General features: G+C 36.9%; 1 protein-coding gene across 1 annotated transcript in view; it reads right to left on the reverse strand.

Moving 5' to 3' along the window:
- Positions 1–429: 429 nt before the first annotated feature.
- LOC142351804 (neo-calmodulin-like) overlaps positions 430–27795 on the reverse strand; it is a 79653-nt gene continuing 52287 nt past the window's right edge. The window contains exons 3-4 of the mRNA XM_075403994.1: positions 5702–5846; positions 430–672 (exon numbers count right to left, since the gene is read on the reverse strand). Of these exons, the coding sequence (XP_075260109.1) occupies positions 546–672; positions 5702–5846 (272 nt within the window). The 3' untranslated portion in view covers positions 430–545. The remainder of the gene's footprint in view (positions 673–5701; positions 5847–27795) is intronic.

Here is a 27795-nt window from a genome sequence, read left to right on the forward strand (position 1 = left end):
ACCTGTGACCGAATTCTGCAATTGATCCACCTGCTTCTTCAGTTGACTTGATTCACCCTCCATTTCTATCCAGCTGTGAGTCGGGTCAAAAGTTAATTGTAACAAGGATAAATACAGACTTGTAAAGAATACGAGTAAAAAAGAGAAAGAGAAACAAAAATCCGCAAATGAACTGTTAATTATTAGACAATGGCCGTTCCCAGTTCTTACACACGAGCTGGGTACATAGTAGAAAACTAGTGTTTTAATATAGAAATGATTATGCAAACACGTTATTAGATTTAGATATGCTAGTGTTGAGTTGGTTCTAAACGTTCAAGTTTTGTTCATAAATATGCACGTTTAATGTGCTATTGAAGGCCAACTTTTGGTCGGGGCACATCGACATTCGGCGTAAAATTTTACACCCACGACCAACAGTAAAAACTGTTTAAGCAAAATAATTATTTTTTAAATTATTGATTTCAAATTGAAAATGTGACTGCATTTTGAAGAAAATTGTTAAATGAAGAACGTAGATCACCTATATACAGTTATGTTGGTGGTCATTTAATGACAAGTTTTGCGAATTCTACGAAGTCGATCTCTCCATCTCCGTTCTTGTCAGCAATTTCCAGGAAATGAGCTGTTTCTTCATCTGACATTGGTCGGCCAATCTTATCCATCACAATCCTAAACAACAGAATAGGAGTTTTGACTTGCTACTGAACTTGAGAAGACATGTCAAGAGCGGTCAGTTCTCTCTGCTGAAAATAACTGTTTTCGACCTGAAATTTTCTTTAGGAAATGAGTTTCTTGATCAATATTTTTGCAACTAATGGCCTTTTTTCGTGAATTTTTGACGTTTCTGACTGACAGTTTTTAGAAATTGATCGTTTTCAGAATTATAGAATGATCAGTGCATATTCTGAGTTCAACTTAGTAATAATAAATTTCAATCGCATTATTATTTGATGTCCAAATTTTAGAAATGATCTCAATTATTAAAAAAAAAATAACGCACGCATGACAAAAAGTAACTTACTTTAATCTAATTTAATAATAATCGGCGGAATTTTGAAGATACCTCCCGAAGTACAGCTTACTGAAAATTTCTGGTAAGTTTTTTCTAAAAGTACTTCAGGTACATCATTATTCGCCCCCCCCCCCCCCCCCCCTCCTCCACCCTAGTGTTAATAAAAGTCTTACCTCAATTTCACGTGCTAATCAAACACTTCATAACTACGCCATTTGCATTTTAGGCCAGTTTAAACTCACGTAATTTGTAATTTTGAGTTGGACCAGGGTCGAGCTTCCACCTGTAATCCACCTTTAAATAGCAAGGATAAAGGTGTACAGGTCTATCGACTATTAAAAATTTTGGAAATGATTTCAGGAGTGTAAAATTGAGACATTATACCGTAAATACACTTTTTTCTCCTTCAAATAGGTATATTGACTAAGGTGTAAAAACTGGTGTTTAAAAAAATCAATACAACATTTTTGAAGAGTCATGACTTTATTTCTGTTTCAATTTCAGAAGGTGCTAGGAGTAGTTGCAAACTGTTCGTCTAAAATGTGGCTAGTTCGTCCAATCAACAATTGACCTGCGTTTGGGTTGTCAACTTAAGTTCTCACATTTCGGTTATCGGCTAAGCCCACTATCGGCCAATTCGGCGATCACCATGTCAGAACTCAAGAGTCACGTGCTTCGGATGTATTGACAACTTTCTGAATAGACCATCTTTGAAAAACAACTTTGTTAACTACATTCTGCCACTCTGAGACCCATCTTAAAATCCTTGCCTTTTTGTCTTCAAAATTAGTTTCTGGGTTAGACGTGTGAAGGGCGATCATCCAGATTATTGAGTTGAGGCCGAGAAGGCCGTCAAATCCGGTTGAATCCAAACTTTACAGCCCACCATCCCTCCACCTCCCTTTTGCCTTTCAGATCATCGACGGTTCTTGAAGCGGTTTGGTTGTTGAATCGTTATCGCGTTTCGACCATGAAATACAACCTTAGAGCTAAGGATCTGGTTCAGTCCGAAGCAAACAACAATATAATCAATAATTCATCCCCCCTACTCAATGTTCTTTGAAGATCAGTGAAAAATGCCCGTTTCTATATCTCCCCACAAAAATTTCTCACAAGAACAAACCACTAGCAGTTCAGGAAGGAACGTTACGTCAGACTCCTCAACTGGTTTAACACAGCAGATAGGTGAACTGACAATTAACGATGACATATATGGTTTCCTGATTCCAGTTGGAACTATCCTTTTTTATCTCGACAAAAAAGATAACCTATATAAAGTCTACATTGTGGAGCACGACTTGGTCAGGTCCAAGGTGATGTACTTGCAGTGGGGTTCAAATTACGACGAATGTTTGTGCTCGAAATCTGTTTGGGCGTATTCACAATTCACTCAGTTTTGGTCAACAATGAAAAAGATACCGAAAGATCTATCTGCCCGCATAGACAAGTTGGTGCCGTCTGCAACACCGGGCTGTGGTTCACCAGGCCCCAGTGACACATCAAGCAAGTTACCAGATTTGAAATCTGTCTGCAGTAAAAATATTCCAACGATCCGCTATATCCCCGTGAAGTTTCGTATGCATTGATCCTGGATTATTACGTCAATCTTAGAGGACTGCATCTCAAAACCTGATTGTGTTGATAGCTGGAAGAAGTTTTTCGCAGTTAGCAACTGTCCTCTCGTGCTTCCAACAAAGGGGGTAAAAACATAAGCAACAGCAGGAAAACTCAATGATGAATAGATTTGAGTGCTGGAGATCGGGTGAGTATGCTACCCTTTGGTACAAAACTGCTTTAATGAAGGAAGCAAAAAAACAAAGAGCACCAGCACAATGGAAGCGCCTCCCGAGCGAGAACATTTTTTCTACAAGGACAATTCGGCCGGGCTGCAAAGATTTTATCATCGCAGGGAATAGCACCCGACAACAGAACATTGAACTCGAAAAACTGCATCTATAGAAAACAAAATTTTTGAGCCGATGGCAAACTATAGCTGCGGAGCTTTTCAATTCAATGAAGCAAAGGTACTTTTGCATCTTCAGTCTGTTTTTCGAATTTCACAGCAGTTGGGCCGTCCGAAATATACTTAGAGCATCTTCTCCAATCAATCAATTGTTAAATTTCCAATCAATCCAATGAGCATTGCATTCCCTAACCTAAAAAGTGATTTTGACCAGCAGAGACCAGCTCCCAAGCTTCGTGTCTCCAGCTTTTTGTAGTGCTATATTAACAGCATCGAATAAAAAAATTGGCATTAGACCTATTTTTATTGTGGGTGTAGTTAACCGATGCCTTGCTGCCAAGTTCACTGCAAAAAAGCAGCCATCGATGCAGTCGAGTTGTTTTGGGCAAAACAGTTGGGAGTTGCTGTCAGGTGAGGTGCCGAGAGCATAGTACATGCCACAAAAACAACCTTCGAAAAAATGAAGAGAACAAGAAGTGGGGTATACTCCAAATTGATTTCAGAAACGCATTTAATTCGTTGAAGCGCAGTCATCTTCTCGGCTGAGCATAAATTTTGATGCCTAGTATAATATCTTTTGCATCTTTTTGTTACTTGAAGCATAGTGATTTGTTCTCCAATAGCTCAAGTGTTGAGAGTCAGTCAGGAGTGCAACAAGTAGATCCACTGGGCCCGACTTTGTTGCCACTGGCATTTTGGCCTCTTATCGACAAAATTGGAATCAAATCACCAAACCTTTCGCAACATTGCTAGTTTCTCAATAACGGAATTATTGCAGGAACCGAGATCGAAGTTTGTAAAGAGTTTGTTGTAAATTTTTCTCAAAATCAGGAGACAAATTCGGTTTAGATTTCAGGAAGGATATGTATGAGCTATGGTCAATCGAAGGCTCAACGAAAGTTGACAATTTGATCAAGAAGAACTGTGCAGATGGAATTGAAATTTTCGGAGCTACTATAAGATCAAATGCTTTTGTTTCCTCCGGTTTTTGCAAACGCGTTTAAAAATTTGAGGAACTTCTAGACAATTTAGCATATAAAGACGATCCTCAATTTGCTCTTGGTATTTTGCGGTTTTGCCTTGGTGCTCCCAAAATGGTCTATTCTTTGCGATGCAACTCTCCTTGGGATGAACCAAATAAAATCCTACGAAAATTAGATTTGGTTCAGCGTGCAACCTTTGAATGTCTTCTTGGAGTTTTGGTGCCAGATACCTCTTGGAACCAAGCATGCCGCCCAATCAATGAAACTGGTGTTGAGAGAAGACGATCAACAGATCAAATTTAAGCTGCATACATTGGTTCCCTTTTTCAATCCTCTGTTGTTTGAGAAAAAGTAAAAGGCCATAATCCAACTGAACACATCTCATTTGTTAACGCAATTGAAGAATTAGGCTAAATTTCGACGACACATCCCTCTCAATGAACAATTCAGGAAGAACACGATAACTCAGTCTACGAGAACTTGTTAGGATAAAGTTCCGTAAGAAAAAAAGCTCGTTTCATATTTCTTTCTCTTCCGCAGTCTGGTGCCTGGTTATCCGCATCCCCATTCCAGCTCTGGTACTACACCTATTTTTCAAGGAGTTCAATGTTACTCCCAAAATCGACTGGGTGTAATATTGTACGAGAACGAGAGAAAATTTCCCTTTTGTAAATCTGGGACTCTAGATGTAATGGGCGACCATGCCGTGTCATACCAAGGTGGGTTGATATGATCTCTCGTCGTGATCGTATACAAGACACAATTATATCAGCTTGCTCGGGAGCTCTTTTGACTTCCGTCTTTGAACAGAAAATTTTTACTACCCGACAATAACTCAAGACCGGGCGATATTTTCTCACCTGTATGGAATGCCGGTCAACCAGCAGCATTAGACGTTACCGCCACTTCTCCCTTGGAGTCACGCCTCATTATAAATGCGTCGGAGAAGAGTGGTTTTGCACTGTCAGCTGCTGAGGACAAGAAGTACGAACAGCACGCCAAGAAAAGTTGTTAAGTTGGACTTCAATTCCTTCCTATGACTTTCAAAACGTTTGGAGGATTTTCAAAGAAAAAAATCTTATAGCAGAAGTTTGCAGCCGGCGGTGTTGTCGGTAGCTTTCAGTAGGTCATCTCTTTCAGTCTCTTTTACAGCAATTCGGTGGTCAACAATCATGCTCCTTGCAAGGGATGCGATATCATTGACACATATGAAACGGGAGAAAATCCTTGAATCCTTATTCCAGAAGTTAAGAGATTTATTTACAAGTTCGGAATAAGAAGAGTCCAAATTGGTCCTTTTATTGAGCTGCCAGAACGCTTGCAGCAAACGGGAGCCTTATTAACGTGCAGTTCTACTGTTTTTATTTTTACCTGACCAAAGTTCGGGAGAATAAAAACAAACATTTTACATGTGGAAAATTGAAAAAACGCTGATGAAATGAGATTCATAAACTGTTGATCTGTTGTACTGATAACCACTGTTATGTTAACCAAATTAATTGTCAAGTGGAAATCGTAAAAAAATATTCAGTTCAGGTAAAAAAATAGCTATATCGATTTGACCCGCAGCTGCCAGGCAAATAAGTGTCTTAAAAGCAGACCTATAGGATGTATCACAGGATATCTTTCAGAGTACAATACTCTCTTCAAACAGTTCTTAGATGATTGGGGTCGGCTCGATACTGTGGAGAATATTTTTCTGGTCATAGATCTGGAACAGCTTTCTTTTTCTGGACTAACTTTAGTTCATCTGGTGAGAGATATCCACTCTGGTCTGTATCCATCACTTCAAATGCCACTTTGAGATCATTCAGCACATCCTGGAACTCACTCTCGTAAGCCAGATAGAGTTCCACAAATTCCATGAAGTCCAGCACCGTATCACCTACAGCAAACACACGGCAAATACACATCCAGAGATAGAGAAAAACCCGAAATGTATTATAGATTGTGATTACGCTCTTCGGTGTAGGTCTTGTGCACACCGAGATAAAGTTTAAATGTACGATTGATTTCCCCCAGTTAGGGTCGAAAATCATATTTAAATTTTATAGAGACATTCGCGCCAGTTGAGTTACAATTGTGGGACAAGATATTTATGCTAGAATCGCGTAATTAACAGACAAAGTGTGGTTTGAAATATAGACTATAAATAACGTAGGAACAATGAAGTCAATCATTGTTCCGACCCACTTTTAGTGGGGGAGGAACTATATGCTCAACTGGGTTTTTTTTGTTCAGACAATTTTGGCCGATCCATATAATCATCGTAGAGAGTTGTGAGTGGCATCATTAGAAAGCCCCTCCTGTGTAGAATATGGAATTGAAAAGATTTTTTTTAATTTTCGATTTTTATAGGGGCTTAATTTACCGAGGCTTAAATTTTTGTGAATAATAGAGCTAATTCCGCTGTTTTTGTTCACTTTTTCGGCATTTTTGACCAAATTTTTGTCAATTTTGCTAATAATTTGTTAAAATTGTTAACTGTCTCATTGATTTCATCTCCAAAGATGGAGGAGGGTTGCTGAATTGTTTGATCCGAGTTTTTTGGCTAGAATATATGCTAAATTTTTTAAAATTCAGACTTTTTTCGTCAAAATGACCAATTTTGCTTTTTAGCCCACTTGCTTTAAATCTTGTAGAAGCAGACACCTTAAAACTGCGGCTATAATCATCTCAAGCTCGCAAAATAGCTCCTTGTACTCCCGCTGGCTTCTGGAAATATAATCCTGCCAGATTTTTGCAAATTTAAACTCAATAATTATACAAAATGCATTATTTATTTTTGATAAACTGAAAAAATTTTGTTTTGATGTTTTGAAATTAATCTATTTAGCATCCATTTGAACAAAAGAGTATTTTGTTAGACGCGCTGAAATATCTGGGCTGATAGTGATCTCAATATGGATCCTCTTGATAAAAAAGTTTCTAGATTTTATTTTAGCGAGACCTTTTTTCAAAATATTTCCGCTATGTAAATGCTCTTTATATAAATTAATGACAAAAATTTCTAATCAAGGCTCAGTTAGTGGCAGATAATACATACAATAAACGCAGTCCAACGAGCTAGTTTTATGATTTCGGAGTTTAGCTCATGGCTTTTATGCCTCTGACGAATTGTTTTCGTAAAATTGTTTTGAACTTCTTGAGTTTTGCTTTCATTTTTTATACTTTTTGTAGCCCAATATTTTAGTGCCCCAATCAAAGATCCAGTTAGATTTCTAGGAGGTATAAATGAACCTAGACAACACTTTCATTTGCTATCTAATGTCTGTTATGACTTTGAATATATCTGTTTTAGAAAAATATCGGCGATTTTTTTAACGTTGCCACTATTCTTTATTTATTTCTCCCACCTTTGAGCACAGTCTCAGTAAAAACGAGCGGAAAACGATTTTGCGTGAGTTGTAATTAATTTTGGTAACGATTTTTTTATTCAGCTAGTGGCTTCTTTGAGTGCATTTTGTTTCCTTGTCGAGTTATCACATTTGTCACCAGACCAATCGAACGAAAGCATAGTATGGGAATTACACCTTATTGGGAAAAAGCGTATGAGGATATCTTAGATGTTTTTGTTGAAAAATTTATGCTTTTTGGTCTGAGACACATTTATCTCGAAGCATTTTTGTGATTTTTTTGTTTTTGCCTATGTTTGTCTCTCTTTTCGTTATTGTACGCAATATACCTGATAGCTATGGGTCTCAGCTGCTTCTCCAGGACGTATAACAAAATAACCTATATAAAGATTTCAGTTTGTATCTGTTTAATTGAAAAAATTTTGAATTAAATTTAAAAGAATAATTTTTTCAACTGTCGCCATTCGGCTTTCACTTTCGCCAACATGTAACTCAACCTCACTAATTAGAACACTCAATTACTTTCGTTGATTCAAATATTTTGTGCCCTAGGTTGTACGTTGTGACTGATTGCTTCGACCATTTAGTTCCATAAAAATATCGAGATTTCTATACTGTTCAATTTTTGGGTTTCTTTTTGTTGTCATGCCTACGTAGTCCTTTTTATAAGGACAACTTGTTGATGTTAACATGTGTACCAAGTGATGAGTTTCAGTTCTACCAGGTAACAGCTTATAATTATCGTGCCCTGACCAATGTGATGTCGCAAAGTTGTTTGAAATTTTAGCTTCTTTATGTATTTGTTGTTATTTTGTCGGTCCTGACTTAGTCTCATTACTAACAAGCCAAATTGGCTTCCCAAATCGTTGCAGTCTAATCCATTGCCTTTTGTTGAAATGTGATGTCTTTTATGACTTTTGAAAATCTTTGTTTTCAAAAGCATATTTGGGTTTTTGAGCTTCATCATTCTTTTAAATACTTTTCCGCTCAATTTAAAGCTCAGTCCCGGTAAGCACAGGTCACAACCCGTTTCCAGTTAGCTATTAATTAATCTTTATAATGGTTTAAGTTTCCATCATTTGCTTCTCGTCTTTGTTAGTACTTATACTACAAGATTTCGTAAAATGTTTGAGATCTTTTTATGTTCGTACATTTTAAAGGATTTGTTTTCTTTTTAATTTATACTAATAATCGTTGGATCCTTTGGCTTTGAAATGTTGCGCAATTCAGCATTTTAATGAAATTTCTAAATTGCTTTCAATGGAGAAATAAATGAACTGTTTAGTGATTTCAGCTGACATCTAATTACATTAATAACAGTGAAATTACTTATTTTTAAAAAGAGAAACGTGTTTTTGATCTCCTTTGTTTTTATTTGTCGACTGTTAACCAGTCTTATTCAGGACAGGTCCCATGTCTTTTCTAATGAAGTGTAGGTTAAATTGTGTCGCTTTGGTTTATTTTTATGCAAGTTTGAATTTGTTATAGTTTTCTTTATTATAGACATCGGGTTTTGGTCGTACAAAATGCTTGATGTTCGATTTTTTTTATAGCCCTTTCTAGTAGCCCTATTATCAACAACTTTCATCTGCCCTCTAGCGTAGCATTATTGTATTCCATTGGTTTTTTATTGAACAATATGTATGTTTTTGAAAGTTTTCTATCTCTTCATCATTTGGTAGCCAATTATGTCAAAAATGTGAATGAGTAGGGTCGGAACATTATGTGCGTACGCACATTATCCAGCCTCCTTGTCAGATTACATATTTTAATGAAGAGACCAACTTCTGAAAAAAAAGTTATGCGAAAGGATGCAAGTAAGGGAAGTAAAGTAAAATGGTTCCATTCCAGACGGATTAGAGGGGCCAAGTACCTCCATTGAACGAAAAAATGATGCAATAAAACTTCTAACAGAGTGCAAACAAAGCACTTAATTTTTAAAAAAGATAACCCTTCGGGGTTTGTGAATCAGTTGAGAAATTTTAAACGATTGTGATCTAACAAGTTTTAAAAAATAGGTAGTCTATTATTTAGCCTATTTCTAATAAATAGGTAGCCATATTTAGCCTATTTCCTTAATCTATAGTTAGCAACCAACAAATCTCAACAACCAATGCTACTGAATTCTAGAACACACATTTATTATCGCTCTAGTTGATCGGTCAATTTATGAAAAGACCAGGTATGTGATTATCGAGTAGGACCAGATGAACTTATTAATAACTCAAAGCATTTGCGGACCTATTTCGACAAATTTAAAAAATTTGATCACGCGTCTTGAACACCGAAGAAAAGGTCCTCCACCATTGCTCGACCTTAAAAATCTTGTCCAAGAGGGTTTTGACAGATGTCAAAAATGACTAACGGAAAGAAGGCTCATATTGATACTTTAACGAAACAGTGTAATGAATCTGAACGTGTTAATAGACAATCTTGATCAAGATTACAATGGTCATATAAAATGTTTATCTTCTTAAAATGTTGTGAAAAAATCTCTTCAGAATTATTTAAAACATTTTATTCATCATCTGAGGGGGACAAATTGCAAAGAAAATAGGTTTACTATCCTTGTCCTTTCCCTTGAGCTTGTCTCAACGCAATGACATCTTCTCTAGAAAGGGCCCCAAATCATCCCTGAGTTTGAAAAAACAATAATGAATTTGCAAAACCTCGAAGTATTGCATAGCCAGTTTTGATTTTCCATCCGGAGTGACCTTCTCTTTCACGTTTCATATCTTTTTGCCCCGCAAAATTTCATTCAACTGTTGTTTGTTCCAATCAGATATGAGTTAATGCAAATTTTGTCACTCATGATTATGAGTACCAAAAACTGCATTAACTCAGTATTGGTTGAAAATAACAGCAGTTGAATGAAATTTCGCAAGGCAAAGAGATATGAAACGTGAAAGAGACGGTCACCGAGGATTTAAAAAAACCTTTTCTCGAAACAATTAGGTGGCCCGGAAGTTTTTGAATCACGCCACGGCTTTTCGATGTCACAGGAGAAATATTTTACATTTGAGGAAAGATAATAACTAAATTAATAAGCATATAATTTTTTTAGTTCGCATGAAGGTAAAAAGTATATAGAAAATGGTTTCGATGTCACCAATTGCATTCTCAGATCAATTGATATTAATCTTCGGTTATATTCACGTCTAGATTCCATGGACCAAAAACTTAAACAAGAGAGAAAACTATTAATAAAAAAATTGTAGCCACAATTTCATAGAAAGTTTTGAACAGTGTTATCATATCAATGAATATGCCATATAATTATAATCGATTGATATATTGTTTGAAACCAGACTTTAAAAAAATAACCTTCTCAGATAGGCGTGAAACAATCCATTCCTAATAGCTACTTTATTAGTCTAGAAAAATGCACAATTCAAACAAAAAACAACAAAACCACTACATAGTTTTGTCAGTTATCAAAGTTGCAGAGAAATCAAATTCCCTTAATTTCGGCTCAATTTTTGTACAAGCTATTTACGCTAAAAACCTGATGCCTTTTTGTGGTCTTAAAAGATCGAAAAACCAGAGAACTAAAGTTTCTTCCGTTGAATTAAAAACACAACTAATGTACAAAAAGTTGTGCTGAAAAGGAAATGTGACAGTACTGAATTACATGTAGCGTAAAAACTAATGAAAAACAAAAACTCGTAAAAAAATGTTTCAAGTTCTCAATGTTAGATGAAAAACTGTAGTATCACGAGCGGAGTTTTTTTTGGAGATCTTTTATATTTGATTTAGATAAATGAGATTTCTTTTTTGTTCGCAAAAAATGTGCCATGTTTATAAGGTGAACAGAGAAAACAGTCCCAGGAAAAACAGTCCCAGACGAAAGAGTCCCGCTCAAAGCGCTTGTTAGACAGCTCAAAAAGAAAGTGCGGCTTTGATCTTCAAAGAAATATTTAAAATCGGGAAATCAAAATCACGGTGGCGCAGTAGTTAGTGCACTGGACGCACATTCGGAGGTCGCTGGTTCGATCCCGAGTGGGGAAAAAATTACGCAAAAATCAAAATTTGAGAGAAAATCAGAGCGGAAAGTGGGAAAAACTGTGAAAAGTGTTAAAATCTGGAGAACATGGCCATGGGTTGTCGTGAGAAAAGGGAAAATGAAAAGCAAGTTCATGTCTGACATTTTGCAATAATCAGATCCCTTTTAGCGTTATTTGAAACTTGAAAAACTTTGTTAGAAAATGAAGAAATTGAATTATAGAAAAAAAGGATCAGGATAACAAAAGCAACAACTGTTAGAGTTTAATATTGTAATTGCAGCCTCTTAGGAAATCAATCATATTCTGATGCTGGTATTTTTAAACAATTTCTTGTAAATTTGCATCAATTTTTGCGTAATTTGCCTATATTGGCCTCTTCACTTGCTGGCCATCTGTTATCTTCTCCACCATTATTTCTGAGTTTTTTGTTCGTCTTTGAATTTCTCAATTAGCTTGGGTAGTGAAGGATGTTTTGTATTAACCAGCTTTACAAAATTACTGTTCCAGCCTTTGACGGATTTGTTTTTTGTTTGTTCTGGCATAGTCCTTTTTTATGCGATCGCAGCAATCCCAGCGTTCATTTGCAAATAGCGGTTTCTGTCTCTGTCCAGCAGAGTTGTATCGGCCGATGTAATTGTCTTCAATGTAGTTCAATTCCATATTAACTATTTGCGTCAAAATTATGATGCCAAAATTCGTTTATATGCTTCATAATTAAAACAAAACCTGTCATTGAGTTTAACAACTATTTTTGCGTCCACTTTTAATACTTTGATAATTTGATTTAGTTTAGCTTAATTGTCGAATTAACTTTCGTTAATTAATGCGTTTAGTCAAAATCTGTAAAATTTTGGGTTTATTTTGTCTGGGACTGTTTTGTCTGTTTTTGGGACTGTTTTGTCTGTTTTTGGGACTGTTTTGTCTGGGACTATTTTGCAATTTGGGACTGTTTTGTCTGGGACTGTTTTGCCCGGACACGGTTTATAATTGTTTCATGTTTGCATCACATTTTTGAACAAGTAATTTTGACTTAATCCACAAAACAATTAAGTAATTTAGCAGCACTTTAAATTTATTTTAAGTGCATCTGGTTGGAAACAGACTGTTCAGTTCATGAATTTATTGTCAGTCAATTACGCATCAAGTGAGTATGGCTCAATAGATCGGCTGGAGAAAACAATTAAGAAGTGTTCAGCTGATCAGGTCAATGAAAAGCGACATCGTTTCAGCAAAGGGGCCACTCTTTCCTGGAGTGCAAGATTAACCGTCCAATTGTAGGAGAAAAGCTTCAGAACATGGACAAAACGACTCACCGCAATAGTTGATAAGAAAGTAAAAGCGCCAAAAAACGTATGAGAATGTAGACTGCGCGTATGCTGCCTTGTTGTCCGCGAAAAACCTTCTGAGAACAAAAAACAAAAAGCTGATTCAAAATTTGACAAGACCACTACAAATCAAGTCATCACGACAAATTATAGGACCCAATGTATCCCTAACGATACGTGCAAATCGAAATGTACCAACAACAGACAAATTACAGGCAACTTGACTAGATTCAATACACATCCATCAAAAGATCGAAAAATGAATGAGGTTCGCAAACGCTGTTATTTATGCAGAGGAAAATAAAATTTGATTTTATTAAGCCTGGCTAAACGAGAACAACTAGCCAAATTATATTTTACTAAACAATTACAGTAACTCCATAACTAATTGAGTAAGTGAAAAAAGGAAAAATGAGTACGGTGGAAGCCTCACAGCAGCGAAAAACACCTGAATACAAGATGAAATAAAAACCGTCTTTTCCGTCTCTGGTATTTAATTTGCTTTAGATAAAATCAACATAAACAACCTTTGATATCACGTTATTAACGTCTACATCACGCCAAAAAACAGTGCAAATTGATACAATAAAGGTTACTTTGAGCGTCTCCCCCGAAAAAACTGCCCAGAGCACGACCCAAAAAACTTTAACACGTGAATGTCCTTACTGAAATTATTCTGAGCTTTTGGAGCCTTGGGAGTGCAGATTACGATTAAATTAACGCCATCTTTTTCTCAGGACCGTTTAAAGCAATCCGGGTTTCAATATGGAAAACATTTACAAACTAGCAACTTAGATAAATCAATGCACCTCAAATCAAAAGAAACTACTGAAAATACAAACTTATTGCAAACGGAACGCACAAGCTTAAAAAATCAAAAAAGAGTCTTATGAAACGGACGGAATTCAATATCAAAGGTCTCTACTCGAATCAGGGTAAACAACTACAATCTTCGAATATCCTTAATACTTGCAGGAAGATGAAAGACTATCCCAAAAACGAAAAAGCAAATTGAAAAGCAGTTCAAAGCCGGCAGAACAAGTAACTGTGCTAAATAATTGTTCAATTCAGCTTTCAGCTCGGAAAGAATATTTAGGAAGTACCGATGACATCGATGTTTCCAATCCCCCTTTGATTAATCGCGGTACCTTGAAGAAATTGAATCACAATATCCTGTCATTATTAGACATTAACAACTCATGCGGATGGAACAGTCTAATTCCTGCATTCTACATTAATACCTTTGGAAGCATTTGCTGGCCTCCCAATGAAATTTTTGACATTAAAAAAGGCTACCTATCGGACAAAAGGAAAACTCCTTCATCCTGAAAGAAGACAGCAGAGAAAAATGTGACAACTATAGACCGCTTTTTTACTAGATAATGATAGCAGTGTCAAAAAATTTTTAAAAACTGAACGTTATGAAGCACTGTTTCTTGAAAAACGGATCTGTCCTAAGAAAAATGCTCAAAATATTTATTTTAAATAACATACAAAAATTCATTGAGTAATGCTTCTTACACAGGCATCTCAAAAACTTTCGATAAAGTTCGAACTACCAAATAAAACAAAATTTAAAAAGTAAAGGCGTTGTTTCTTACATGCTAGATATTCTCATTGAATACGCACAAACTAAAAAACAATGCTCAAAAGTAAAAAAAAATCTTCAGTTCTGAAAACCTGAATGTCATCAGTGCCCTTCCACAGGAATTACCATTTTCACATATCCTTTTTTGCAGTTTTATCAATGACTTACTCAGCTTGTTTGTGTTTACCGTACGTTTCATCTTTGCAAACAAGCTTAGGTTCCTTTTAGAAGAGGCAGTTTTCACAGGATGCAACATGATTTGGATGTCATTGAAAGTTGTACTTGAACCAAAATATAGAATTGTCCTGAAAAAAAGTGTTAAAAGAATGTTCTGAGGAAAAGAACAGCATTTCAAGCTGATGCAAACAGTGCTGGAATAAATTGAGAATTTAGATACCAGGCGATCTATATTAAAAGGAATATTGCTTAGCGATCTTGTGTTAAAGAGAGCTTGAAGAACGCAAATAGACAATTTAAAGGTTGAAATGCAGCCTCAAAAATGGATACGAAGTTGCTGCAGTGATTCCAAAAGAAGATCCTCAGATGGATAGCTGGTTATATAACAATTTCCTACGATAGTCAATTCGCTTTGCTATAGATTTCTGTGCCTACCGATGTTTCTTGAAATCAACAATCTAATCTTGGTTGTAAATCAAACAAAAAAAACGAGAATGAGATATCTTACGTGAACACTTGGATGAAAGATGATCATCAGAGGTCTTCAAAGTCGAAAAAAATGGAAGAATGGAAGCAACACGTACAGAGTCCTACTACAAAATGACTCTAGTTGTTGAGCAAAGAGCTAAATGCGTCAATATCAATAACACAACGGATCTGAGGAAGCGTTTAATAAGTTTCAAGTGGAATTTTAACGGGTTAACAAACAATTTAAAAATCAAATTGTCTTCACCTGGAAATTGTTGCGATATCACCTTTCCTGTAGTAACGCCCGTAAAACGTTTCTAACTTGGAACAATTGGGACAAGAGCAAAACTCCGCAGAGCAACTACTGCGAAACAACAATAACATTTTAAATATAATTGCCTTGCATTGCTTGGAGCTATCAATTGTTTCAGTAGACTGTCTAAACATTCTGCTAAGAACGTGGTTTTTCCATTTGCGTCTCAAGATATTCTGTTCATCTAATAAAAATAAAAACTCAAAATGAAAGGATTTTGTTGAAATTGTCTTTAGGTGATTAATTTTGTTGTGAACTTTTCTTTACATCCCGAAATGAGCCGATACATTAGGCCTTTTGTTAGCTTGATAAAATTGTTTGATGGTCAAAAATTGGTTTTGGCTCTATGCCATCACATTATTTGACTGCTTACTTAAAAGTTGCTTAATAGTAGTGACAAACTTATGGAACAGTTTCATAAACTGAATGCAATGATGAAAACTGGACAAACAAATGTCCTTCTTGTAAAAAACAAGTGTTGAAAGACAACCAGTCCGCAATTGGATGCCTGGAGTGTGGCACATGCTTTAATGGTTTTGTGTCTCTCTATCACTTGATGACGTTAATATGCTGGGGTTTCAGCAAATGGTGTCCAACTGTATGGTCAATGTTAAAAACGATTCTTGATTCAATTGAGAATAGAACGTCAACTTTTTTTGAAAACGCACTAAAAAACTCTGCAAAAACTGACGAAAAAATTGAACTCACCGTGGCATCTAATGAAGTTCAAATCCCTGGTCGAGCGCTAAAAAAGACTTAGAAAAGATTAATGACAATTTAAATTTTTTAAAAACGGATGCATCCAGAAAATAGATCCTATTTGTGATAAAATAAACAGTAAATTTACGGAAACGGACCAGATTATAAAGCATATTTGATTAAAACCCGAAGGAAATATAGTGACTGTCAAATGACTGCCTGTCCGAAATCAGAGAACGATGCAAGCTGAGAGATTATGCCATAACTGGTATCATCTAACACCTTCTGGTTTCTTTGAGATGTTTTGCTCAAAACTACAGGCATCCAGTTTACATTGAAAATGTCTTGTCGTCAGCTGATATAGAAGTTAAAAAATGATTTTAAGCAAGACTTCATGAGATGATAAAAGCGAAAGATAAAAATTGAACTGATTTCAGGATTAGAAATCCGCAGCATTTCTATTGAGTTGCTCGTGTTCCAGTCATGGAGGTAGCTTATGACTAACAAATATGAACTACTTGTTCCTTAATTGTCTACCAATCAGATCTGTTGATCGCCAACAGATTGTTCTGTAGTTAATATTATAACCTGAGTCTTCTGCCGAGATCCGAAAGAAAGAAATGTGTTTTGTCGTCCAATTTATAAGTCGTTGCTAAGTCTTGCTGATCACGGTGACTTCGTGATAGCTGTGCTGTTCAATATGACTGAACTCAATAATATAATTTTTCAACCATATCCTTTAGCTGATGCTGCGCAGGCGGATTGTTAGGAGGCTCAACAATCAGTTCTTTTGTAAATACCTACAATTCACTACCTCATCCCCATTAACTAGTAGCTCTGGTGGACTGTTCTGGGGATTGCATCAATCAGATTTTGCTAATTCCAACCTCTAAATGAGTAAATAAATACTCAATTGATTGCATATTTGTTGTGCTTATAATTGATCAGGGGTTGAAGCAGTTCGTAGATCATGGTACACATAAACATAGTAAACCAGTGATCTGATTTTGTTATCTGATAAGTTTCGCGTCGACCTTTTTGGTACTGGATTTAGTGTTCACAAACCTACTTCAGCAATCTTTTTGAAACCGTTTCAGGGGATGTTTACGCAAACTCCTCGCTTATCCTCTTTGTTTTCAATATTAATTTTACAGAATGTTTTGAATTCAGCACTGTGGAATTGTCTCTAATTAGTTATGAATATAAGATTTGATATGACTATATTAACAGCCATTTTGGCGTATCCTCAAATCCAACAAAAAACGCCATTACCACATTTTCACTCATCGCATAAAATTAATCTTTAAAAAAACGTGAAACGTTCCTGAAAGCTTTCAAAATAATTTTTGGCGTATACAACAGCTGCAGAAACAATGTTGAGCGTACAATTGATGTCAACAATTGAGAAATTTGAATGCCTGGTCATCGAAATTTTAACTTGAACGACCAAAGACACTGCTTAAATTTTATCAAGTTCGCTTAAATTAAGATAGATTTATCCATAAAACAAGTTTTACCGTGATATCAAAGTTTTCAGAGCATTTGACAAGGCTCAAATGTTCAAAGTGTTTCAAGTTCTGTCTTTAAACCCGATAAGAGCCTCAAAGTAGAATTTCAATTTCAGGTAGAAGTTCGATGATTGACTTCTCATTCACATTGACTAACTTTTGCAATGCCTTAGTGCTTCGTAATAAATATGCTTTTGGCCAGTAAATTTATTCCTTCCTTCGTTTCAATAGTTAGTGCTAACTTTCTGTCACCCTTGACTGTCACCCTTGGCAGACTGTCTTCATTCGCAAACTCTTATATATGTCCTATGTCTTGTCAGTTTCGCAGGATGCATCTCTCACTTGTCCCTCAAACAAAATTTGAAAATTTTTGGTTTAGTTTTCTTAAGTGGATTCTCTGTACTCATCAGAGCAGTTATGTCGAATGCATAAGGCGGCTAACTGCTTTGTCTATTTGTTACCAGCTAACAGGAAGAGATGTTATTGTCCTATGGATATTAGTTAATAGAGTCACTGGCTTTGAACTTGATCGTGGTTTCTCGACATCTCCTATTCTGCCGAGTTATGGTAGAAGTCTTAAGATTTGTCACAAAACGTATCAATTGCGCATGTATTTTCAGGCAGAGTAGGTGAAGACATGATTTTTGGCAACGAGACATGATTGAACAAAAAAGATGAAGAGAAGGTTTGCATTTCTTGTTCCACAAAAATTGTCACTGATTATATGAAGTGATCTGAAATTGTTTGACAGAAAACCATACGAGTAAATTTGGGTGGAGAACAAAGATGATTTCCACCAAAAATTGAGAAACAAATTACTATTAAACATATATATTTACGAAAAGATTAAAACTTATAGAAAAGCAGTCAGGAAAAATTTATTGATATGTTGGTATCAAAGATTGACGATGCTATCAATCAATGCATCCCTGTCTGTCTTTTGTTAGAGTTGCTTGACTTTTGGATTAATTTGAAGACATAATCTTGAAATTTTCATAAAACCACTCGGTCTCAATACAACCTGCTCTTATTTGCCACAAAATCTGAAAAAACCATTGAAACACAATTATTTTATGTTATCACGGATACAAAGAACTCAGTAGCCGAATCTGCGTTTGACATATTGCTCATAGCATACCACTCGTGCTCAGTTGTTGTTGAAAACAAACAAAATGAAAAATAAATAACCAAAAATTCTTTTTTCGTTTAACAATTCCATTATTTGCTCAGCTTTTATGAAAACGTTTTTGAAGCTAAGCTTGCATTTTCTTTTAATCAAACTTCGGTACTCACTATTTTTTTCTTTTTCATTCAATTGGTTACCATTGCGCTTCAAGAAAACGCACATTTCAGAAAAAGAATTTCATCGTAATTTAAAGCTTATAAACTTTTTCAACGAAAAATTGATCGAATGCAAATCACTTTAACCAGGAAAACAAAAAGATTTTGCTATTAGTAAGAAAGACAGAATTGACAGAAATTGGAATTAAAGCATGAAGTGAATGGAATGCTTTGGCAGAACCATTTTTTTTAAAAAACAATCAAGAGAATCATGCCCATGAAGTCTTTCCATCTCTCAGTAGTGATAGAAACAAGTCCAGTTTTATCAACAGAAAAAGTTATTGTAACCAAAATTTCTCGAATCAACAAACGCGTTAAGAAATTTATTTGATGACATCCTAACAGATGACATCCTAACGACCTATGGAAAATCAAATGCATAACCGAGACGTTCAATTTTGAAACAATAACAGACGTTTGCTTGCCTAAAACAATAAGGGAGCTAAATCAGCGTAAACAATGCACTATGCCGGCTTAGGTAATTAATGATGGCGCATTTTTTGTTCCTCATATCACATACTTAAACGAATATGTCAAAACCAACGTTTTTCCAAATCAACCTAAACTTGTTGACGTCACAACACTTAACAGAAAAGAAGATTCTTTCTACGTTATACACTATCAGCTCATATCTGTAACGAATGCTTTTTCTATTATACTGAAAAAATTCTGCGTGCTCAAATATCTGCACATCTAGGGAAGGAACAATTTTCAAACTCACTGCAATTTGCTTTAGATTCAAAATACTGTACTCATGGCGCCTTGCTATACTCAGTAATTGTTTTGGAAAGCTATTGATTCCAAGGAGACAGTTCATGCTGCACTTTTAGAACCCTAAAAATTGTTTTACTCAATATCCTGTCAAAAGACATTATAAAATTTTTATTCGATTGTTTTCTCACTGATTTCAATCTCATTCATAATTTTTTTTTTCTGAATTATTACATCGTCTGTGTGTAAGCAAAATATACCCAAGCCTGCCTGAGGTAACAAGAGGCGTTTCAAAAATCACATTGCTTGCTCCTCTCCTGTATAATATCTATTTCAATGGTTTGATGAATAATATTGATGGAAACACCACTTTAGTCCAATTTGCTGATGGTTGCAATAAGCTTAATTCAGAGCAAAATCTTTCTTGCTCAAGCATAGTAACAAGAGTCAAAGTAAAATGAAATCAAATCCATTTTGTTGCGGCGTTCTAATGAACTTCTGGAAACAATTCGTCGCTCGGACGTTTAAATGACTGTAACTTTAATTTTGTTGATTGAAGATATGAAAATCCTCAGTGATAATCTTTGTGCAATTTGGTGCTGAAGTTTGAAAGGTTCTAGTCAAATACTAGTACTGTTGCTAAATTCCTATAGGAAATCTCATTTAACTTAAACATTAAAGATCTTAAATTTTAGCAAAACTTGGAGAAAAGGACTGAAAATGATGAAGAATCATATATTAGTGTATTTTGAAAGCCAACTGCTATTGGTAACACTTTCTAATGGATCCAAATGCAAAATGTTTTCACTATTCAAACTGTTAGGTTAAAGTCAATAATCAGGTAAATATCATTTATATCAAGTGATTTAGATCAGTATTAACTTAGTAAAAATCAAATTACAGCAATACTTGCTTTTGCTGACATACGCAAGCCCGATACGTAGAGAAATCTCAATGTCTCAAAGGTATGATATTAGGCCATAAATAAACACCTAGAGGATCATAGAATTAACAATTTAGGAAATTTGACAATAGTAACAATATTTTAAAATGTTGACCATCTAATTGCTAATAGCAACACCTTTGGGTTTGATGCGATAACGTTCGTTGAATAGCTTGGAAGTTTCCCTGACCGCGTGCTATAGCCTCGGGTTGCTCAGGTTTTCCCTTCCCAAATCGGGGGTAAACAATTTTTTGGTCCCAACGTGTGAAACTTTTCAGTTTGGACCATTTTTGAGTTTTGACAACTTGTAAGTTTTTTAGTTTCAAAAGTTATAATTTGCTATTTCATGGTTCGTGTTGACTTCTCCATGTACCATTTTGACTCTCGCTCATTGTACGACGCTATCTTCCCTTTTGAATACTTGGATAACGCAACTCATTTTGTACTCACGTTGTTTCATTGAATCGTTTAACATCCAAACAAATTTTCCTTCTTTCAGTTTTCGCCCGAATTTTTTCGACCACATCGATCTTTGTTTTCGTTGGGGGAAGATATTCACGAGTCCATCTTTTCCTTATCTTGTCGGCATATGCCTGAGCTGCTTTCAAGGATTTTCTCAGGTCATATTAGTGCTCGCTGGATGGCATGAATGGAGCGCTGGCGTTTTTTTGTCCTAGCAAGAAATGATTAAGATGTGAGTTCTGTCAAATCTACTGGATCATCACTTACTGTTGTCAGGGGTCTTGCATCGAGAGTTTGGTCATAAAAAATACACATTGTTGTGCTAATTATTTCGTCGATGAGGCTTCCGTTGTTCAAGATTGCAATCTTGACTTTCTTGCTATTTTGAACAAGGCTTTCCCTATTTCCAACAAAGTGTGGGGCGCCGGGAGGGTTGAATTTCCAAACAATTTTTTTCTGTGCTTAGTGAATTTCAATGTTAGCTTTGTCCGATTCGTCCAGGAATGCCTTCAGTTCCTTTGCTGCTCCAACGAAGTTCTTGCGGTTGTCGCTAATGATTGTACATGGGTAGCCACGTCTTGCAGTGAATCTTGTAACTGCAGCCAGACATGACTCGGTGTCCAATGATTGTGCGGCTTCAATATTCAGTGCTTTCGTTGTAAGATAAGTGAAGAGGCAACACCATCTCTTCAATGATCGTCTTAGGAAATTAACATCGATGAGTCCAAATTAGTCGACTCCAATATTGGTGAATGGGCAACTATTTTCATCACTTTGTTCTCGAGGTAATTTCGTCATCGATGAGTCGATTGGGTTGGCGTTCCTGTGTCTGCATTGGATACATCATGACTTGATTTTTTGTATTGCATTTCTGAACCAACAATCTAATACTCATATTGAAGAATGTTTCTCACATACTCTGTTCCATCATGTAGCTTGTTGCAATGTGCTCTCTCCAATAGAGGTTGTACAAAAGGGGGCTTCGCTGCCAACAATATTGGGTGTTTTGCAGTGTAATCAGAATTTGAATGCTTAAGTCGACCTGTCACTCGAATTGTTCCATCTTCCTCTATGAAGGGTGACAATTTGGAGATGTACAATGTTTTTGAGATTTCTTTACTGCTTGATATTGACTTTGAAACATGAAGTTTCTGGATTCTATTGAAACTTCTGTAGAAATTTCAGTCAAATGGATTCATAATTTGTGTTTTTATTGCTACAGCACTGATAGCTTTCATGTGTTCTCTCGACGCCATGGCTTTGGCCACTTATCTATATCCGTTTGTAGCCATGCCGGCCTTTTTAACCACACGGATTCCTGAAATTCTTCACAAAAGACATTCCTCTGGTTTTAATATCGGCAGGGTTTCTGACAGCTTTGACATGTCTCCATTTATCCATCGATGAATTGTCCAGTATTTCGGTTTTTCTGTTCGCTACGAACACTTGTTGTTTTTTGTGCACTGCAGGACCACTGATGAGTCGGTACAATGATGAGTGTCTGCATTATGAGACGAACTCTGTAAACTGCAGCCTGGAGTTCTAATTTCGGTACTGTCATTGGTCTGATGGGTTCTTCACAAAATTTCCTATTACATAGGTAAATCTTAAAGCCTCTTCATCCTGCAGATATGCCACTATGCACATTACTTCCTCTGATGCTTCTGTAAAGATGTGAAGTGTCAAATTTGTACATCCATTTTCGAAAAAAATTCTGTTAATTGAACTTGACCTTACCTCTCTCCTACAGTATTTTGAAAATTACTTTTTGCACCATCTAAGTGCTAATAGCAACACCTGTGGGTTTGATGCGATAACGTTCCTTAAGTTCATGAATAGCTAAAAATTTTTCTTGACCGCGTGCTATAGCCTCGGGTTGCTCAGGTTTTCCCTCCCAAATTGGGGGGTATACATATTTCTGATCCCAACATGTGAAATTTTTCATTTTTGACTATTTTTGAATTTTGACAAATTGTAAGTTGTTTTAGTTTCAAAAGTTATACTTTGCTGTTTCTTGGTTTGTTTTGGTTTCGCCATGTGCCATTTTGACACTCACTGATTTTACAACGCCATTGTTCCCTTTGAACACTTGGATAACTCAACTCATTTCGTACTCCCATCGTTTCACTGAATCATTTACCATCCAAACAGTTTTCCCTTCTTTCAGTAATCGCTTGTCTTCTTTTGACAACCACAATTTTTGGTTCCATTAGGGGGAAATATTGACGAGTCCATCTTTTCCAGATCTTGCCGGCATATGCTCGAGCTCGCTGGATGGCATGAATGGAACGCTATAGAAAGAAATGATTAGGAATGAGTGCTGTCAAATCTACTCGGTCATCACCTACTGGTGTCATGGGTCTTGCATCGAGATTTGGTCTACAAGACAAATTGTTGTGCTAATTACGTCGTCGGTGAGGCTTCCGTTGTCCAAGATTGCAACCATGACTTTCTTGGAATTTTGAACAAGGCTTTCCCTGATTCCAACAAAGTGTGGGGCTCCGGGAGGGTTGAATTTCCAAACGATATTTTTCTGTGCTAAGTGACTTTCAGTGTTAGCTTTGTCCCATTCGTCCAGGAATGCCTTCAGTTCCTTGGCTGCTCCAACGAAGTTCATGCGGTTGTCGCTGATCATTGTACGTGGATAGCCACATCATGGAGTAAATCTTGTAACTGCAGCCAGACATGAATTGGTGTCCAAGGACTGTGCGACTTCAATATTCAGTGCTTTCGTTGTTAGACAAGTGAAGAGGCAACACCATCTCTTCAATGAGCGTCTTAGGAAATTCACATCGATGAGTCCGAAGTAGTCGACTCCGATATGAGTAAAAGGGCAAACATTTTAATCAATTCGTCCTCGAGGTAACCCCGTCATCAGTGAGTGGATTCGGTTGGCGTTTCTCTGTCTGCATTGGATACAACACGACTCGACTTTTCGTATTGCAATTTTCAATACAACAATCCAGTACTCATGTTGAGGAGTGTTTCTCACATACTCTGTTCCTTCACGTAGCTTGTCGCAATGTACTCTCTCTTATAGAGGTTGTACAAATGGAGGCTTCGCTGTTAAATATATTGAGTGTTTTGCAGTGTAATCAGAGTTAGAATGCTTAAGTTGACCTTTCACTCAAATTGTTCCTTCCTCCTCTATGAAGTGTGAAAATTTGGAGATGTTCAAATTTTTTGAGATTTCTTTACTCTTATTTTTGACTTTGAAACATTCGAGATGCTTTTATTCTGAACAAATTGAAACAAATTTTGTCCAGCCTGGTGGATCTTATCAGCTTTCAGAGGTCCCTTTTGCTATGTTGTGAACCTCATGCATTAGGCATTAAAATTTCTGGATTCTGTTGAAGCTTTTGTGGAAGTTCTAGTCAAATGGATTCTTAGTTTGTGTTTCTATTGCTACAGCACTGATAGCTTTCACTGGTTCTCTTGACGCCATGGCTTTGGCCACGTATCTATATCTGTTTGTAGCCATGCCGGCCCTTTTAACCACACGGATACCCGGACTCCTTCACAAAGGACATTCCTCGGGTTCTAATATCGGCAGGGTTTTCGACACCTTTGACATGTCTCCATTTATCCATCAATGAATTGTCCAGTATTTCGGTTTTTCTGTTCGCTACGAACACTTGTTGTTTCTTGTGCACTGCTTGTGGCCACTGTAGGACCGCTGATGAGTCGGTCCAATGATGGATATCTGCATTATAACACAAACTCTGTAAACTGCGGCTTGGAGTTCTAACTTCGGTACTGTCATGGGCCTGATGGGTTCTTCACAAAAGTTCCCTTTTACATAGGTAAATCTTAAATTCACTTCATCGTGCAGATATGCTACGATGCACCATACCTCCTCTGATGCTTCTATAAAGATGTGAAGTCTTTATACAATTTTGTACATCCATTTTGAAATAATGTCTGTTCATTGAAGTTGCCCTTACCTCTCTAAACTCAGAGAGAGCCACAATCAATGAACAGTTTGAGTGGTCTGCCGACAATTCTTTGTCTCATGCTTTCCTCATTGCTGCCCAAATACCTCTAGGTAGAAACCGCATTTGTATGGTGAAAGGGGACCATATTCCTTGCAGTTTGAACAACGCTGAGACAAACGATAGGACAATTCTCTGAGCTTTTTTGATGGAACTTCTTGCTCAGTTCCACAATAGACAATGAGACTATCTATGTTTAAATTCAAGTTTGGTCCAAGGATTGAACATAATTTTGCTTCAATTTCGACAGTTTTTAAAACTTTGGTTGACTTGTTTCTCTCAGGAATCTGTGATTGACTTCATCGTCACTTGGTTTCCATTTCGTTAGTTTGAATTCAATTTCCTAAGTATTTCTCTGACTTTCTTGTAGATTCCAATTGCTTCTCGAGGGGTTCTAACGGACTAAATGAAGTCGTCCATGTTAAAATTTCGCTGAACCGTTTTGAGTAGTCTTTCGTCGCTGACTGCATTATCTTTCACTATTTGGTGCAAAACGTAATTTGCACTATTGGCCGATTGTTTGAACTGAAATACGTGCCGTGTGTATTCGTAAACTTGCACCTTTTGCTCTGGGTACTCTCGCCAGAGAAATTGTAGACATCGCTTGTCGTCACCAGGGACAGCGATTTGAAGAAATATTGCTTCTACGTTGGTGTTCTCGGAAGCGAAAAATCTGGTCCAGATACAAGTTTGTAGTTGAGGGCTACGCCTTGGTACTTTGCTGCTGTGTTGCGCACTCTTCAAACTTTTTCAAGTTGATGCGAGTTAATGACAGGATGTTGTGGCAAATATCATTGTAGTTTTTGTCGGGTTTCATTCAGTTCAGATTGATCAACTTTCCTAAAGTATCTGGCGTCAGCATCCATGTCAGTGGTGTTCTGATAGAATTTCGTTTTTCTGGAGGCGTATCTCTGTTGCTTCATTGCAGTGTAGAAGTTGATCTGTAACTTCACTTTGTCCTCTCGCCACAGAAGTAGAACATCGTATCCTTCGATCGAATTGCGTTGTTTGCTCCAACGTCTTGATTGCTCGTTTTTCTTCTTTTGAATGACCGGTGACACCGCAGATTGAGGCATTGGAAACGATATCCCACCACTTTCTCATCTGTTTTGCTTATTTACCATCTGCGATTGATGTTAATGTTATGGCATAAGTTGCTACTTGCTTCGCTGGGAGCGGACCACTTAGGACCCAGCCAATTTTGATTTAACTGCCCATCGTGCAGCTTTGTCTTCTGACTTCTTGAATTCGAAAGGATGATGGATGTCGTAATAATCTTGTCCAAGAATCACTTGAACATCGTTTAGAATGTAGGTCTGATTTTACCAGCTCTTTAACTGTGGGTTAAGGTCTTTCAAATATTGCAGCTCTACAATGTGGTCACCGAAGTTCGAGACTTCTCGTGGGCTGAAAAAGTTGTCGGCACTATTTCAATTACAACATCCTGTGAGCCATGGATCCCTGCTATTGATAGGTACGTATTGCGTCCTTGAAGTTGAAGTTCAGATACGACTTTCTTGTCTACAAATTAGATTGAGGATGCTGAGTCACACATAACTTCACATTTAGGCTTAAGTCTCTGTTCCTCAAGTTGATTCGCACACCTGAGGGTCTTCCTTGAGTGATGTAGGTTGCTACTGCTGTTGTAGTGTCTGAGACTTTCTTTGTAGTCTGCAGTGTTTCGACATGCGACTTGATTTCAAACAATTGAAACGGGTCAGTCCCAGTCAGAACTTCGGGAAATGCTCGCGATGTTTGTTTACTCTCATTGATTTGAACTTTTCACAAGTCCAAATGGGGGGGGGGTATTGTCTGTCCTTGAAGGGAAATATAAACATATTGGGCTTGTTTGAAACTTCTGCGTTTGAAGCAAAACTAATCGACTTCACTTTTTCTTGGCTTTGAAATTTAATTCTGTTAAGCGACGAGTGCGTCTTTGCTAACACGATCTCATAAAATACTGCTTTGGAGGCAAGCCACTCTGTGAAAACAATCAGTTTTTCATTCAGTAGTCAACGATCTTGCATATCCTGCAATCACTCCAAGTCGCGGAGAAAACTTTCTCGTTGTTGAACTGAGTCTTTCTTCTGTTTCTAGTTGGGATGTGCATCCAATTTGAGCTAAAGTATTTATATCTATATTTGTAACTACACTTGCAAATTTGATGATGCTCGCGGAATGGTCATGCCGAACAGGAGGATGAGCATGTTTTTTCTTGAAAAGATAGTATGATTGCAAGTTGAATCCCATTTGATATTGTTACTTTCGCATGACCCCTGAAACTGGTTTCCAGGTATTACATCTTTTCAACATCGCTCATTTGTTTTTGATGAACAATAACATCAAAAAGACCCGACCACTCTGGCCGCTCCAGAGGACCTCCTGAAAACTCAGTAAGCTTTAGTTATGGCAAGCCACTGGCACCACAATTTGTTTCTGGTTGCTAAATGTCTTGGAGAGTGGTTTGTTTTACTGTACTCCTATTTGTGATCTCGGCAGATGTGTTTCGTGACTTGTTTATGGGACTCCTTTTTCTGCTTTGAAATGCTGACGTTCCTGCCGCTGAAACGTCATCTTTCTCAACGTCGCCTGGTCCGTTACTCTAATTGAATTATAGATTTCTGGTTTCCTGAGAATACTCAGCTCTGTCAATGTTGCTGAAAATAGCACAACACTCCGTTTAAATAGCACGGTATTTTTTGGATAGGCACTGAAACGTTTTTCGCCTCCGACTATTGTGAATTCGCTGGAGGGTTGAGAACTCAGTCTGGAGATAGAGGACGGTTCGGGACAGAACGTTTCGCCCACCCTGCTGTTTTTTTCCGGATTGCCTCTTGATCTAACACTTCTATCTCATCTGTCACTGATCCAGATGCTCCTCAGCTTCCTGTGGTCAGCTCAAGTTTTAGAAGTCTTTGTTCTTCGTCAGCTTCAGTTATCTTTCTTT

The sequence above is a fragment of the Convolutriloba macropyga genome, chromosome 13, assembly GCF_964194025.1.
Source record: "Convolutriloba macropyga chromosome 13, txConMacr16.3, whole genome shotgun sequence".
Lineage (NCBI taxonomy): Eukaryota > Metazoa > Xenacoelomorpha > Acoela > Convolutidae > Convolutriloba > Convolutriloba macropyga.